Source organism: Ictalurus furcatus, chromosome 21 (assembly GCF_023375685.1).
Source record: "Ictalurus furcatus strain D&B chromosome 21, Billie_1.0, whole genome shotgun sequence".
Taxonomy (NCBI): Eukaryota; Metazoa; Chordata; class Actinopteri; order Siluriformes; family Ictaluridae; genus Ictalurus; species Ictalurus furcatus.
Genome location: NC_071275.1, coordinates 15,293,103 through 15,309,331, shown reverse-complemented (window position 1 = coordinate 15,309,331; position 16,229 = coordinate 15,293,103). Strand labels below are relative to the sequence as shown.

Genomic DNA, 16,229 nt, shown 5'->3' with positions numbered 1-16,229 from the left:
AGTAAGAACAGAGAAAGAGTCTTATTCTTTGATTTCTCCGTGTCCGACTTTTGACTGCTCGCAAGAATAGGAGATCGGTTTTAAAGAGCTCTGTAATAGTGAGCGTGGAGCTTCTCTCAGTACATTGAAGTGAGTACTCTTCATGCTATATTTATATTTCTTCTTCTACTTTTTTCCATTTTATTCATGTATTAATTTTAAACAAAGTGACTAACAACTGGAGCAGGATCCAAGCTAATTTAAGAATTGACTAGAACCAGTGATTCTCAATCCTTGTCCTGGAGTACCACCGCCGAACATATTTTAGTATTTTCTCTTCCTTGAAGTCACCCAGCCCAAAGCTACTTCAGGCTTATTAATTAGTTCATGAGTTGAATCAAGTAAGTAAAAACCAAAAATGTGCAAGGTGTTGATGGTACTCCAGGACCAAAATTGAGAAACACAGTTGTTCTAAACATTTGTTAAAGCCCTGTTCTGCAGAACTCCTACACTAGTAACAAAGCAGTCCAATCACAAATCAGACACAATAACAATTGTTACAGACAAAAATAATACCAAAGTAAGGAATAACCACACTGACAAAAGGTAAGTGCATACCAAAAGAGAACAAGGATATATAGATATACAGTATATAGCTCTCAGAGATCTGCATGTGTTTCTATATCAATGTTGAAGTTGTCTTGCGAAAAACCCGAGTCTTCAGACATTTCTTGAAGGTTATGAGGGAATATGCAGAACAAAGAATGCCAGACAACAGCTGACCAAAAATACTTGATGCCATTTGTAGTTCTAAGGACAGCAAAGGCTTCTTTCATTCAATACTTCCAAACAGCTTGTTTTTATGAAAGTGGCATTTAACAGTTCTTTTTGAAATATGACGACTAGAAGATTTATCTAAACTGTGTAATTCTACAACTGTGATTTTTGGCTTTTTTCCTATCCTTAACTAAGAAGGGGGACATTGTGTTTATATGTACAATTCCTAGCAAATTTCCAACTGTTTCAGACATGTGGAACATGTGAAAGCTGTCTTTTTTATTATCATCACTTAGATGAACTCTAATGTTAGTGTAAAGATAAGATTCTTTGTCGATCCAACTCCAAGTCAATTAAGGTGCTTTTTTTAATTTTTTTTTATTAAATTAACTTAGCCAATCCCACTCTTCTAATTTTGCTAAAGCTAACAGATCCAAGTGCACTTATGAAGGGTTTTATAGGTAACTTATCAGTGGAAACAAACGCAAACCACACTAATTGGTTACAGGTGATTTAGATTGCTATACCACTGATTTCCTCTGGAAACTAATTAAAGGTTACAGTATATATTGACTCCCAAGTAAGGGTGACTTAATGTCTTCTTTTAGTTTGTGTGGTTGCAGGTGATCTAGGAAAAGGCATACAAATGTTGTGGCAAAAGCAAAACTGTCTGATGCTAATGGTAGTACTGATTCTAAACCTCTCAGTTTTTTTTCTTGAGGCAGTTCCTAAAGGTAATGCAGTCCAGGCTGGTAGACTTATCATTGGCTCCAGCAGAGCTACAAATGAACCCAAGGATGACCTTGTCAAGAAGGTACATGAACATGCTGGAGATGCCAATGGGTACCAATCTGATCAACCAGAGTTAACAGGTACAAAATGTAATCTAGCATGTGGTCTGTGGTATCATGTTCTTGTACTGATAATGGTGTAACTGTCTTCTCTTGCTTGTTAGAAGGGTCCAAACTAGCCAAGTTAATGCAAAGGCGTTGGAGTCCCTCAGTGTGGTGTGATAGTGATTCAATGACCCTGCAAATTCAGGGAAATCAAGTACCCAACTTCTTGGTTGAGACAAGTGAGTGTGGCTTTGCTAAGTGCTGTTGAACACCTTCCATGCATTCAAATGCCTTAAGGCTTTAAGGAACACTAAGACTTTATTTATGGAGCATAAAGTCTAATGCTTGACTTTCACTGGATTTATTTCTCATTGACATGGTTTGAAGTAAGGGCTATTCTAATCTTTAGGCCTTAATTTTAAAATCACTCCAGATTTAAATATAATCTGGCTGAGTCTAACCTGCAAGTATTAACTTACTTGCCCCAAACAACTGTTTTATTTTTAGGTGGTCAAGCTCTTGTTGAATGTCCTTCCTTTTAAAACAGGACTGCACTCTGTTCAGTTTGAACTAGAAAGCAAAATGATGCTCTGTGGCACAGAATAAAACTTTGCTTTCCTTAGGTGAGGAGGGCCTAGTACCACTATCACAAATGCCGTCCCACTGTGGCGTTTTGTTGAGGAGGGCACACAGAGACGTTGCACTCACTGCCAAGTACGCTGGCTGTAATGTTGCACAGCAGGTAACCTGCAGTTGCCTGGCCCATTGTAGAGATGCTAATTGCATGTATTTTCTTATCCTCAAAAAATGTTCCCATTACTGACTAGAATAATACCACCTTTTTTTTTTTCTTTTTTTTTTTTAAAGAAATACATTTGCATTTTATGTTGGTCTCTTTCAAATGTGTTCTTGATGAGCAAGTCATATTGGTAATTGCAGGGGAATAGCTACATCCTGCCGTTACGGGTTTCGGGAGTTGCTGTGAAGATGGTCTGTCCTGTGGCTTGTCCTCTCACTGTCTCCTGTAGCCCTTCAGCTATGGTTGTCAATCTTGGTGTGTCTACAGCTGCTGTCAGGCTGAAGGGTGAGATTAGTTTCTGTATTAGGATTGGATTTATTTTCAGTGAGTGACTTGCCGTACAATGTCTGGGGATGGAATGCTACTGGGTAATCTGGCACTGAGAAAGCATTTGATTTTAGTGAATGGTGTATGGCAACCTGTGTACCAAGCTTCCACCTGTGGCTTTACCTTGGAAGTTGTGGGAGGTGGACTGACCCTCACTGCACCATATGCGAGCAACTGCTGGCAATTTGAGGTAATTCTGTACTTGTAGGCTTGTATGCTGAGATCATAACTACTTGACTGTTAATCCTTTAACTTCCTTTGTCAGGGTGCCAAGATGCTTTTGTCTGTGCAATACATGGATAGGGAGTTGACCTTGTCCTGCCCAGCTGTTCAGCCCCCAGCTACTACTCCTTTACCTGCTCACACGTATGTCCCACATGTTCATATGGGTTACCCTTTTCCTTATGGTTCTTGTATAACATGGCATTTCCATTCTAGGGATCCTGAAGCTTCCACAGATGCCCATATGACTACCTTGGCTACTACGGTTGCACCAGCTAGTGCTGATCAGTTGCCTTTCTATCCTTGGTTACGTGGACTGTATTATCCTTATGGTTATGGAATGCCATGGAACTTCCAAAATGGCCATCTGGGAACTCCCCCAGTTACCCAGACCACCACAACTACTTCAGCTGCTGCTACAACTACTCCAGCTGCCACAGTTGCACCAACTAGTGCTGGTCAGCTGCCTTTGTATCCTTGGTTATCTGGAGTGTATAATCCTTATGTTTATGGTATGCCATGGCGTTTTCAATATAGCCAGCCTGGAACTCCCCCAGTTACCCAGACCACCACAACTACTCCAGCTGCCACAGTTGCACCAGCTAGTGCTGATCAGCTGCCTTTCTATCCTTGGTTATCTGGAATGTATTATCCTAGTGGTTATGGAATGCCATGGAATTTCCAATATGGTCATCCTGCAACTCCCCCAGTTACCCAGACCACCACAACTACTCCAGCTGCCACAGTTGCACCAGCCAGTGCTGATCAGCCGCTTTTGTATCCTTGGTTACCTGGAATGTATAAGCCTTATGTCCCTATGGGTTCACCTGGTGTTCCAGTGTCTGCCCCTAACAGTGGGGTTAAACGGCAGATGTACCAAATGCCCTGGATGAATGCCTTTCCCCAAGTACCTGGCTTGAAATCAAATGCCAGGCTCTCCAGTGGTTAACCTATCCAAATTTGTCAGATCCTGCTCACTTCTCCACTACAGGTCAAAGCACATCCAGGAAAATGAGCAATACTATACTGTGGCTATCAAATGGAGGTGGTGATGGATCAATAAAAACAAAAATTCAAAATGGTGCAGTGGTCATGTGTCTTGTTTGTTCAAGATTTCTTCTCTAGTGCTTCCTACTCTTGTACTTGATGCTAGTTAACTAGGTGGAGCCTTGTGACATTGGCTTAGGTATTGCCTCATTGACCCTGTTGTATATTCCTTCATTTTGCAAACCTATCCCAGCTCCTCATGCTAATTACTAATCCAATATAGAATTTTTGGAATTGTGCCAACTGGTGTTCTCTTCACCAATTCCCTTTTAAATCCCTATTTAAAGATTAATTTCATCACCTTGGATAGAAAATAAAGCTTAAAATGACTTGCATGTATCTATAGCCATCTGCAAGAAGACCCTCATTCTGGCTGACCAAATCAGTTTTTTTTTTGTTTCATAATTAGTATAAAATACATGAGGTACTGCTTTATAAAAGCACTGCATAACCTTATAGTTCTGGTTTGGGCCTGACTACCCAAACCTCATGTGCTTGCTGAAAAATTGGAAGTTGATGTTAAAAGATCATTGTGCTAAAATGGCTATGTACACACTGCCCTTGCCTGACTGGCTGAGGAAAATGGCATGGGAAATATTTTATGACTTGAAGGGTTTCCCCTTCCTGAACATAACTGACTTGGTCTACGCAGTCCTGGTCATTTAAAGGTATCTGGGGCATGTAGAGTGTGACTGTCCTCTGGAATTTGGAGAGTTCCTCCCTAATCTAGCTGTTGCATGGGTAAACTGTATAATCAGCAGAGACTTTGCAAGTCATTTTGGTAGACTGCATCATCATCTGAAAGCAAAGATTGGGTTTATATTTAGCTTGGTGCCAAAGCCAGAATAACAGCACTCACCATCACTAGCAACTTTCTACTTGGATCGACTCCAGTTAGTGAAATGATAAGCTTCTTTGCTGATGCAGCTCCAAATCAATAAAAGTGCTTTTTATATCAAATTCATTTAGTCAATCCCACTGTCCTAACTTTACTAAACCTAACAGATCCAAATGCATTAATGAAGGGTTTTATGTGTGGCATTACCAAGTGGAGGGAAACATTTATCCAAATTTAATAAATCCAACTACACCACCCTGGGGGAGAACCAGGGAAATACTGCCAAATAAAGGCACTTATAAGTTTTACCTATTGGGGCAAAGAACATGAGTGAGACATGAGTATGAATATAAAAAAATTAAATTTTATTGACACTTAAGCACCATTAAAACATAACATAAATATAAAATCACTCTCCCATGAAGCACAATAAGGATTTTAAAACTAAACACTTCTCCAGGCCAAGGCTTGGCAGGAACATGGCAGGCCATCTACAGCTTGGGAAGTCATCCAAACCCACCTCAAGTCACACCAAAGTTATCAAACATTACCTACACCATAAGGAAGTTGTGTTGGCACACTGAGCACGCTGTGAAGCACACACCACCGAATAAATGCAGCTAGCCTCCCCTGTCCCACACCAAGACTCACTGGCTCCTAGAGAGAAAGAAAACACTGGTTAACCCAAAATTACACAAACACTAAACAATAAACAAAGAAAACCAAATATTACAGACACCATGGTGTGGTGGCTATAACACCCAGGCCCACTGACACCACCACATAAAATAGAGGCATTTAACAGCACCTAAGCAGAACCAGAAGTATGGTAAACAGTAAATAAAAAGAAAATATAGCCACTATAGCATGGAGACAAAAAGGTATAGCATACACCCCATCAATAGTAAGGTGGTTATGTGGAGAAACAAACCTGAAAGAACAGGCTTGAGTCTGGAAAACACGAATTTACTAATTAGCCTCTCATACTACATGTGGTTGCAAAACAAACCAAAAATACATCCAAAACTAAAGTTAACAAAACAGACACTAGCACAACGAAAAATATCCATCCATCCATCCATCCATCTTCTACCGCTTACTCCTTCTTCAGGGTCACGGGGAAAACTGGAGCTTATCCCAGGGACAACGAAAAATATTTAAAAAATGAAACAACACAAACAGAGAAAAACTAAATTGAAATTACACCAGCAGCAAAATAAAGCTGATATGCAGCACAACGGAGGCAAGGCACGTAAACAGACAGCCCAAGCGTGCCGCTAAGCAACACAGCAAAAGCAAAGCCCGTAACCGAACCAGCCCAGCAAAATGCCCATAGCAAAGCAGTTAAGCAAAACTATACATTGAAGCAAAACAATAAATAAAAACAATAAAGAAAGCGACGGTAAAGCAAAACAATTAAGAAAATGACGTTGACGCAATACACTAAGTAAAGCAAAACAGATCAAGAAAATGACCGTAAAGCAAAACAGCGGCGGCGTCACATGTAGCGTCTTCGGCTAGGGATTTGTCTTAGAGAAGATTTAGATGCTCAACTCCCCACTATTTACCTTAACACAAAGATCGGAGTGTCAAACTAAATCTACCAAGTCCCAATGTGAAAAAGGGAGAGGTGTACTTACCACTGGGTTGAACAAACACCAGACACGAAGTTGTATGATTACTCACAGGTACCGCGGCTCAATATACATATACATATCATTCAGCCACCGGCTAATGTTGTGATCACTGAACACAATCTCCAGCGCGATCTCCGCCGCCAACTCGCCACAATGCACTGGAGTCCCTCAGTGTTGGTGTGTTTGTTAAAAAGGCCTCATTTCTTTCTATGTGGACTCTTCCAAACATCCCTTTCTCTAGTAGAGTTGGGTACGTCCCAAAACATTTTCTATTATCTCTTAATTAGTTTTGATATTTTACCGAACAGAAGGTCAGGGGTTCAAGCCCCAGCACTGCCAATCTGCCACTGTTGGGCAATTGAGCAATGCCCTTAACCCTCCCTGCTCCAGGGGCGCTGTATCATGGCTGACCCTGTGCTCTTACCCCAACTTCCTAACAAGCTGGGATATGCAAAGAAAATAATTTCACTGTGCTGTAATGCATATGTGACAAGTAAAGGCTTCTAAAAAAAGGTAGTAGAATAATTATGGTCATCCATTTTCGGTACCGCTTATCCTACAGGGTCGCAGAGAACCTGGAGCCTATACGTTCATACACTACGGACAATTTGGACATGCCAATCAGCCTACCATGCATGTCTTTGGACTGGGGGAGGAAACTTGAGTACCCGGAGGAAACCCCCGAGGCACGCAGAGAATATGCAGACTCAGTGCACACACAGGGCAGTGGCGGGAGCCAAACCCTGGATCCTGGATGTTTGAGGCGAAAGTGCTAACCACTAAGCCGTTGTGGGGCCTCCCAATTAATTATTTAACAAATAAAATAAAATAAGAAGGACAGTCCAGTTCCAGCTATGGTCAAAAAATATGGTTGTACAGGTACAGTTTATAAAGCGTATCCACCTAAGGTGGCCAGAGGGTTAGAGGTCTATGAGAGGCACCCATATTCTCAGGAAGACATCAGCCTTGCTTCTTAAATAGTAGGTATGCTGTTCCAGTCATAATGTATCATTCAGAAGTTGTTTAAACAGATCAAATGTTGGAGGCCTTTGCTGATTCCAATTAAGCAAAATGTATTTTTCGCAACGTATGATGTTATGCCAGTCTTTTTTGCAAATTCTACTACTACAGTACTACTAAAACAGGACAATAGGTACAGTAAGTGACAGTGTAGCGCCAAAAAGTACACAGTTTTAGAGTGGAAGTGTCTGATATAACAGAGTGCCAAGGAGTAACAATATAATTTTAAAATGGTATAAATGTAAACATAACATGCTATAACTTAGTATTCAGCAGATTAGCTTATACCAAACATGGACATGGCAGTTATTGTGTTAACAGCCAGGTAAAGTGTATATAGTGACAATAGATTAGATACTATATTTTTTATAATACAGTAGCAGCAAAAAATGCAACAGTGTCAATGCATGAATGTGCAAATATTTCAGTGGGAGTGGGATGGTGTTCAGTTCAGAGTGTGTGTGTGTGTGTGTGTGTATCAGTCCAGTCTCTGAGTATTGAGGAGTCTGATGGCTTGGGGGAAGAAGCTATTACACAGTCTGGTTGTGAGGGCCCAAATGCTTCGGTACTTTTTTCCAGACGGCAGTAGGGTGAAGATTGTGTGTGAGGGGTGTGTGGGATTATCCACAATGCTGGTGGCTTTGTAGATGCAGCATGTGGTGTAAATGTCTGTGATGGCGGGGAGAGCCCGATGATCTTCTCAGCTGTCTTCACTATCCGTTGCAGGGTCTTGCGATCCGATGAGGTGCCATTTCCGAACCAGACAGTGATGCAGCTGCTCAGGATGCTCTCAATAGTTCCTCTGTAGCACGTGGTGAGGATGGGAGGTGGGAGATGGGCTTTCTTCAGACTTTGTAGAAAATAGAGACGCTGCTGGGCCTTCTTGGCTATGGAGCTGGTGTTGAGGGACCAGGTGAGGTTCTCCATCAGGTGAACACCAAGGAATTTGATGCTCTTGACGATATCCACGGAGGAGCCATCGATGTTCAGCGGAGAGTGGTCGCTCCGTGCTCTCCTGAAGTCAACAACCATCTCTTTTGTTTTGTCCACATTCAGAGAGAGGTTGTTGGCTCTGCACCAGTCCGTTAGCTGCTGCACCTCCTCTCTGTATGCTGACTCACCGTTCTTGCAGATGAGACCCACCACGCTCGTGTCATCGGCGAACTTGATGATATGGTTGTAGCCGTGCATTGCTGCACAGCCGTGAGTCAGCAGAGTGAACAGCAGTGGACTGAGCACACAGCCCTGGGGGGCGCCAGTGCTCAGCGTGGTGGTGCTGGAGATGTTGAAGTCCTTTTTGCAGATATAGGATCAAGTGTCCTGTCTAGCGCTGTACCAAAAAGATATCGTATAGGCGTGAGGTCCAACGGGGTTTCCAAAACTTTGCCGTCAAATCGTATACCTCTTTCCAAAAATGTTTACCTTTTCTACATTCCCAGACGATGTGCATGATCGATCGTGTATAGGTATTACATCGACGACATTTAGATGATTATATTAGGGTACATTTTTACTCAGACGAAGTGGGGTGAGGTACATCCTGCGCATAAATTTGTAGTTCTGTTCCGTTATTTTGTTACAGGATAATGATTGGTGAAAACATTCTTACATGTAGTCCCCCACTGGTCTTCATCGAAGTTACACCCAAGGTCCCTTTGCCACACATTTTTTAGTGAGGCCAGGGAAGAATGATGATGGTCTAACGGAGAACAATATGTCACAGAGATTTTCCCTTTCAGTGGGGTTGAATTCATCAGAATCTCCTCTATCCTGGACCACTCCGGTGATAGTCGGTCCGCCTTTTCAAAAGTGGTTATCAAATGACGAATTTGCAAATATTTGTCAAACTCCTGTCTCGGAATCTTGCACTCTGAGGTTAAATCCGAGAAGCACTTAAAGGAGCGATTAGTAAACAAATGTTGAAACTGGTATATACCATATTCTTGTCACTTTATAAACAAGGATTTTCCAAGAGCGGGCAGCAGGTCTGGGTTGGAGGACAGAGGAGCTAAAGTAGAACTTTAGGAAAGGATCCACAGAACCTCTTTACATCTCGCCAGGCCCGAAGTGAATTATAAATAACTTGAGTTCTTGTCACTGAATGTAATGCGTTTATCCATCCATCCATCTTCAACCGCTTACTCCTTTTCAGGGTCACGGGAAACCTGGAGCCTATCCCAGGAAGCATCGGGCACAAGGCAGGGTACACCCTGGACAGGGTGCCAGTCCATCGCAGGGCACAATCATATACACACTCACACACCCATTCATACACTACGGACACTTTAGACACGCCAATCAGCCTACCATGCATGTCTTTGGACCGGGGGAGGAAACCGGAGCACCCGGAGGAAACCACCGCAGCACGGGGAGAACATGCAAACTCCGCACACGCATGGCCCGCCGGGCCATGTCTAAAGTGTCCGTAGTGTATGAATGGGAATCGAACCCCAGACCCTGGAGGTGTAATGCGTTTATGTTGTTAATAAAAGGTAAAGAGGTCAGAGGCGTAGGAGAGCAAATGTCTTCTTCAATATCTGTCCAGTGAGCAGTTCTGCGTTCTTGCATCCAGCTAATTGTAGCAATGTGGCTCATTTTCGTAGCGACTATGCCACCCCGAGAAAATGGGGAAAATAACCCAAATAAAGACACACAAATACATTCCACTTAGAACAGGCAAGAGGCATGTGTTTCCATACAGAAATGCCTTTTATTTTAAAGTTAAAAAGACTGGCCAATAATTATTTTTTTAAAAAGCAGCCAACGCAGTCAGGCATTGGTCAAATAAAACAGTCACAAGAAGAAATTAACAATGATCATAGGAGGACTGAGGCTTCCTGTATGAAGGGCAGGCTAGTATGACAGCACCAGCTATACAAAAGGGAAAAGCACCCCACTAATCAGAATCATACCCAAAAATTCACTGCAAATAAACACTGCAATAATAATGACCCTTAATGAAGTAAAGCCTAAAGTACAGCAAAGAACCCCCCCAGGCTCAGGAAGCACTCGGCTCGTACAATTAGAAAACAAAAACACAATTACAATATGCTCAAAGCAGACAAACAAAAGAATAAAACAAAACAAAGACAAACTTACTGTCACAAAAACACAGATAACCCCAAGCTCAAACTGATTACAGGTAGCAAGTTTACCAAAGCTGACAAACCATTACTACCACATAGCAGTATCAGCCTAATTGATAAAGACTGTTAGAACACAAGTGGGTGTGTGAGTGTGTATGTGATTGTGCCCTGCGATGGACTGGCACCCTGTCCAGGGTGTACCCTGCCTTGTGCCCGATGTTCCCTGGGATAGGCTTCAGGTTCGCCGTGACCCTGAAAAGGAGTAAGCGGTAGAAGATGGATGGATGGATGTTACAACACAGTTGAATTAAAGAAAACTGATCTTAGTGACAGTAACCAACATAAAACAAAATAACGAAACAAAGCAGAACAAAACAAAGCAAAATAAAACCAAATCAAAGCACAAACAAGCAGCAACATGGCTCTGCGAGTGAGGGGGAGGAGCTATACCAAAACGGCCACATCTCACTCAGCCCGCCTTAACGCATGCAAAATCGAGGACCCGTGATCCAATGACATAGTACTCACGATGGCACATATGAAAATCATGATAGCGTCTTTAATAGTTGTGACGGCAACAGCTGGCACTCCGACCGGAGCTACGTTAAACTACCATGCTACACAGTTGGGAGTCTTGACGGCACACCACACTGAGACTGAGCAGTACATCACACCTGCACACAGTCTCGGTAGCCTAATGTCACACTCTGTAGTCTATAGCAACAAAAGGAAGAGGCGGGTTTTCGACCATGACGCATTCTGGGAGGCATAAACAACCACTTATATACTGTGGTAGGACGAGAGCCCATTGGCCACGTAGTTAATAAGGGTGACGTTTTAACCATGACACACACCCCACTACATAATCATACCTTTTGTCTGAGTGGCCCAGTAGTACAGCTGATGGTCAGGGAGTCCCAGTCCTCCTTTTTCTTTAGTCCTAGTTAATATTTTAAAAGAAATTCTAGGTTTTGAATTCTTCACAATAAACGAGCTTATAATTTTTTTATGGATTAAAAAAATTCTTTATTCAGCTAACAGGGTAGTGATTGAAATAAACAAACTAATCGTGGTAGTATATTCATTTTTATCACATTAATTATTCCAAAAAGTGAACCAGGAAGCAGGTTCCAAATCTTCCTTAATCTTTTTAAGAAGGGGGAGAAGTTTATGTAAAATAAATCTTTGAGCTTTGGAGATACATTCACCCCAAGATATTTGAATCCAATCTGAGCCCGAGTAAAGGGTTCATGTTTCTCGTAGAAAGCAGATGCTGTCGTGTGATAAAGGAGAGCTAACTAGTGGGTGGAAATTGGCAAATTCCAAAAATAATTGAGAGAAAATGGATCGAAAAATGGCACTTAATGTCACTGTGCAGAACTTTTACATAAGTATAGAGATAAGATTCTTTGTCAATACAGTCCCAAATCCAGGAGATAGTTTTCATATGAAATTGTCTTAGGCAATCCCAGTAGCCAAATTTTGCTTGGGCTAACATGTCCAGATGCACTTATGAAGGCCTATATAAGTAGCTGAATAGTGGAGGGAAAAAAGCACACTAATTAGTCACAGGTGTTTTCGATCGCTATGTCACTGATTTCCTTGGGAAACTAATTAAGGGCTACAATATATATATATATATATATGGGCTCACAAGGGCTACTGAGCACTTGCGTAATGTTTTAGTTTGTGGTGGTGTAGGTAAACGTGTAAGAAGAGTAGCAATGTCGTGGCAAAAAAGGGAAACATGGCTTATGTTTCTAGCAGTACTGATCTTGATTCCCTCAGCATTTTGTCTTGTAGTTCCTAAGGGTAAGTTGGTTCAGGCTGGAAGACTCATCATTGGTTCCAGCAGAATTACAAATGAAACCAAGAATGGCATGGTTAAGAAAGTGCATGAGGAATATGCTGGGGACACCAATGGATACCAATCTGATCAGCCAGAGTTAACAGGTAGAAATGTAATCTAGCATTTGGTATGTGGCATCATGTTCTTGTCCTGATATTGGTGTAATTATTTTCACTTGTTTGCCAGAAGGGTCCAAACTGTCAACCTTAATGCTCAGGCGATGGAGTCCCTCAGTGCAGTGTGATGATGATTCAATGTCCTTGCATATCCATGGAAGTGAAGTACCCAACTTCTTGGTTGAGACAAGTGAGTGTGATCTTGCTGAAATTTTCCTGCATCAAAATTTTGGTTTTAAAGACCACACTAATTCCAGTACAGTTGAAAGCAGTACTTCATAAAATCCTGTGGTAAAAAGCAAGTGTAATGCTTTATCTCTGGAGGGAAAGCCTTGTGCTCAATTTTTTTTTTTTTCCACTGGTCTTATTTATCTTGCCGCATGTAATTGTAATTAAGGGCTATACAAGTGTCTTATTCCTTGTGACTGTCTGGGATCTTGCAAACATTAACTAACTTGCTCCAAACTAGTGTGATATATTTTCAAAGTGGTGGTCAAGCTCTCATGTTGACCAGTCTTGCTTTCAAAATGGAACTACTCTCCCTTCAGTTTGAACTGACTAAAATGCAAAATAATTGTTCTTTGGCACAGAATAAAACTTTGCTTTCCTTAGGTGAGGAGGGCCTAGTACCACTATCTCAAATGCCGTCCCACTGTGGCTTTTCATTGAGGAGGGCCCACAGAGAGGTTGCACTCATTGCCAAGTACGCTGGCTGTAATGTTGCACAGCAGGTAACCTGCAGTTGACTGGCCCATTGTAGAGATGCTAATTGCATGTGTGTTCTTATCCTCAGAATGTTCCCATTACTGATTACAATAATACCTTTTTCTTTTTTTTTTTAAAAAAAAGAGAGAAATGCATTTGGATTTTATGTTGGTCTTTTTTTCAAATGTGTTCTTGATGAGTAAGTCAGACTGGTAATTGCAGGGGAATAGTTACATCCTGCCGTTATGGGTTTTGGGAGTTGCTGTGAAGATGGTCTGTCCTGTGGCTTGTCCTCTCACTGTCTCCTGTAGCCCTTCAGCTATGGTTGTCAATCTTGGTGTGTCTACAGCTGTTCTCAGGCTGAAGGGTGAGATTAGTTTCTGTATTAGGATTGGATTTATTTTCAGTGAGTGACTTGCTGTACAATGTCTGGGGATGGAATGCTACTGGGTAATCTGGCACTGAGAAAGCATTTGATTTTAGTGAATGGTGTATGGCAACCTGTGTACCAAGCTTCCACCTGTGGCTTTACCTTGGAAGTTGTGGGAGGTGGACTGACCCTCACTGCACCATATGCAAGCAACTGCTGGCAATTTGAGGTAATTCTGTACTTGTAGGCTTGTATGCTGAGATCATAACTACTTGACTGTTAATCCTTTAACTTCCTTTGTCAGGGTGCCAAGATGCTTTTGTCTGTGCAATACATGGATAGGGAGTTGACCTTGTCCTGCCCAGCTGTTCAGCCCCCAGCTACTACTCCTTTACCTGCTCACACGTATGTCCCACATGTTCATATGGGTTACCCTTTTCCTTATGGTTCTTGTATAACATGGCATTTCCATTCTAGGGATCCTGAAGCTTCCACAGATGCCCCCATGACTACCTTGGCTACTACGGTTGCACCAGCTAGTGCTGATCAGTTGCCTTTCTATCCTTGGTTACGTGGACTGTATTATCCTTATGGTTATGGAATGCCATGGAACTTCCAAAATGGCCATCTGGGAACTCTCCCAGTTACCCAGACCACTACAACTACTCCAGCTACTACAACTACTGCTGCTGCTACTACAACTACTCCAGCTGTCACAGTTGCACCAGCTAGTGCTGATCAGCTGCCTTTCTATCCTTGGTTACCTGGAATGTATTATGCTAGTGGTTATGGAATGCCATGGAATTTCCAAAATGGCCATCCTGGAACTCTCCCAGTTACCCAGACCACTACAACTACTCCAGCTACAACTACACCAGCTGCTACATCTACTCCAGCTGCCACAGTTGGACCAGCTAGTGTTGGTCAGCTGCCTTTGTATCCTTGGCTATCTGGAATGTATTATCCTTATGTTTATGGTATGCCATGGCATTTCCAATATAGCCAGCCTGGAACTCCCCCAGTTACCCAGACCACTACAACTACTCCAGCTGCTACAACTATCACAGTTGCACCAGCCAGTGCTGATCAGCCGCTTTGGTATCCTTGGTTACCTGGAATGTATAAACCTCATGTCCCTATGGGCTCACCTGGTGTTCCAGTGTCTGGCCCTAACAGTGGGGTTAAACAGATGTACCAAATGCCCTGGATGAATGCCTTTCCCCAAGTACCTGGCTTGAAATCAAATGCCAGGCTCTCCAGTGGTTAACCCATCCAAATTTGTCAGATCCTGCTCACTTTTCTCCACTACAGGTCAAAGCACATCCAGGAAAATGAGCAATACTATACTGTGGTTATCAAATGGAGGTGGTAATGGATCAATAAAAACAAAAATTCAAAATGGTGCAGTGGTCATGTGTCTTGTTTGTTCAAGACTTCTACTGTAGTGCTTCCTACTTTTGTACTTGATGCTAGTTAACGGTGTGGAGCCTTGTGACATTGGCCTAGGTATTGCTTCATTGACCCTGTTGTCTATTCCTTCATTTTGCAAACCTATCCCAACTCCTCATGCTAATTACTAGTCCAATATAGAATTTTCAGAGTTGTGCCAACTGGTCTTTTCACCAGTGCCATTTTAAATCCCTATTTAAAGATTAATTTCATCTCGGACATAGAAAATAAAGCTTAAAATGACTTGCATGTATCTATAGCCATCTGCAAGAAGACCCTCATTCTGGCTGACCAAATCAGTTTTTTTTTTTTTTTTTTTTTTTTTTTTTGTTTCATAATTAGTATAAAATACATGAGGTACTGCTTTATAAAAGCACTGCATAACCTTCTTATAGTTCTGGTTTGGGCCTGACTTCCCAAACTTTGTGTGCTCTGTGAAAAGTTGGAAGTTGATGCTAAAAGATCATGGTGCTAAAATGGCTATGTACACACTACCCTTGTCTGACTGGCTGAGGAAAATGGCATAGAAAATATTTAATGACTTAAATGGGGTTTTTTGGGTTTTTTGTTTTTTTTTTTTTTTTTTTTTCCCCCCCTCCCTTTCCTGAACCTAACTCACTTGGTCTATGCAGTTGTTCTCACTAAGGCATTTAAAGGTATCTGGGGCCTTTAGACTCTGAACGTCTTCTGGAATTTGGATATTTCCTCTCTAATCTAATTTTTCTTTGGGGAATGGTGTAATCTGGTACTTCACTAGTCACTCTGGTTGAATGCAGCATCTTCTGAGGGCCCAGTTTACATTGGGTTTACATTGAACGTTGTGGGCAAAATGAGAATGAAACTGTGCTCACCCTGATGGACATGCCCTTGCTTTAATGTTTGCCATAGATATAGAAAACGTCTAATGTTTATAATTTGAAATGTCTCAACCAACATAAATGTGCTTCACCTCACACCCACAGAGCATACCCTCATGTTGGCTATGCTTTGTATCCAGCAACTGAAAATCAGTTTGCCCTTTTCATTCACAGTACTCAAACAGATGTATGCATAATTTTACTATATGCTGGACTTGGATATTCTTTTCAGAAGATGATTAGGGAATATAATAGCCAGGTGGGAGAAAATGTTACATCTAAGCATAATCAAGATTCAGGTATGAAAGTGCTACT

General features: G+C 41.8%; 1 protein-coding gene across 1 annotated transcript; it reads left to right on the top strand.

Moving 5' to 3' along the window:
- The first annotated feature begins 2,119 nt into the window (after window positions 1-2,119).
- LOC128624705 (calcium-binding protein P-like) lies at window positions 2,120-3,889 on the top strand. The gene is made up of 5 exons (XM_053652367.1): window positions 2,120-2,334; window positions 2,532-2,676; window positions 2,793-2,908; window positions 2,984-3,084; window positions 3,157-3,889. The coding sequence occupies exons 1-5, from the start codon at window positions 2,245-2,247 to the stop codon at window positions 3,887-3,889; spliced, it is 1,185 nt and encodes a 394-aa protein (XP_053508342.1). The 5' UTR covers window positions 2,120-2,244.
- The last annotated feature ends 12,340 nt before the right edge of the window (window positions 3,890-16,229 follow it).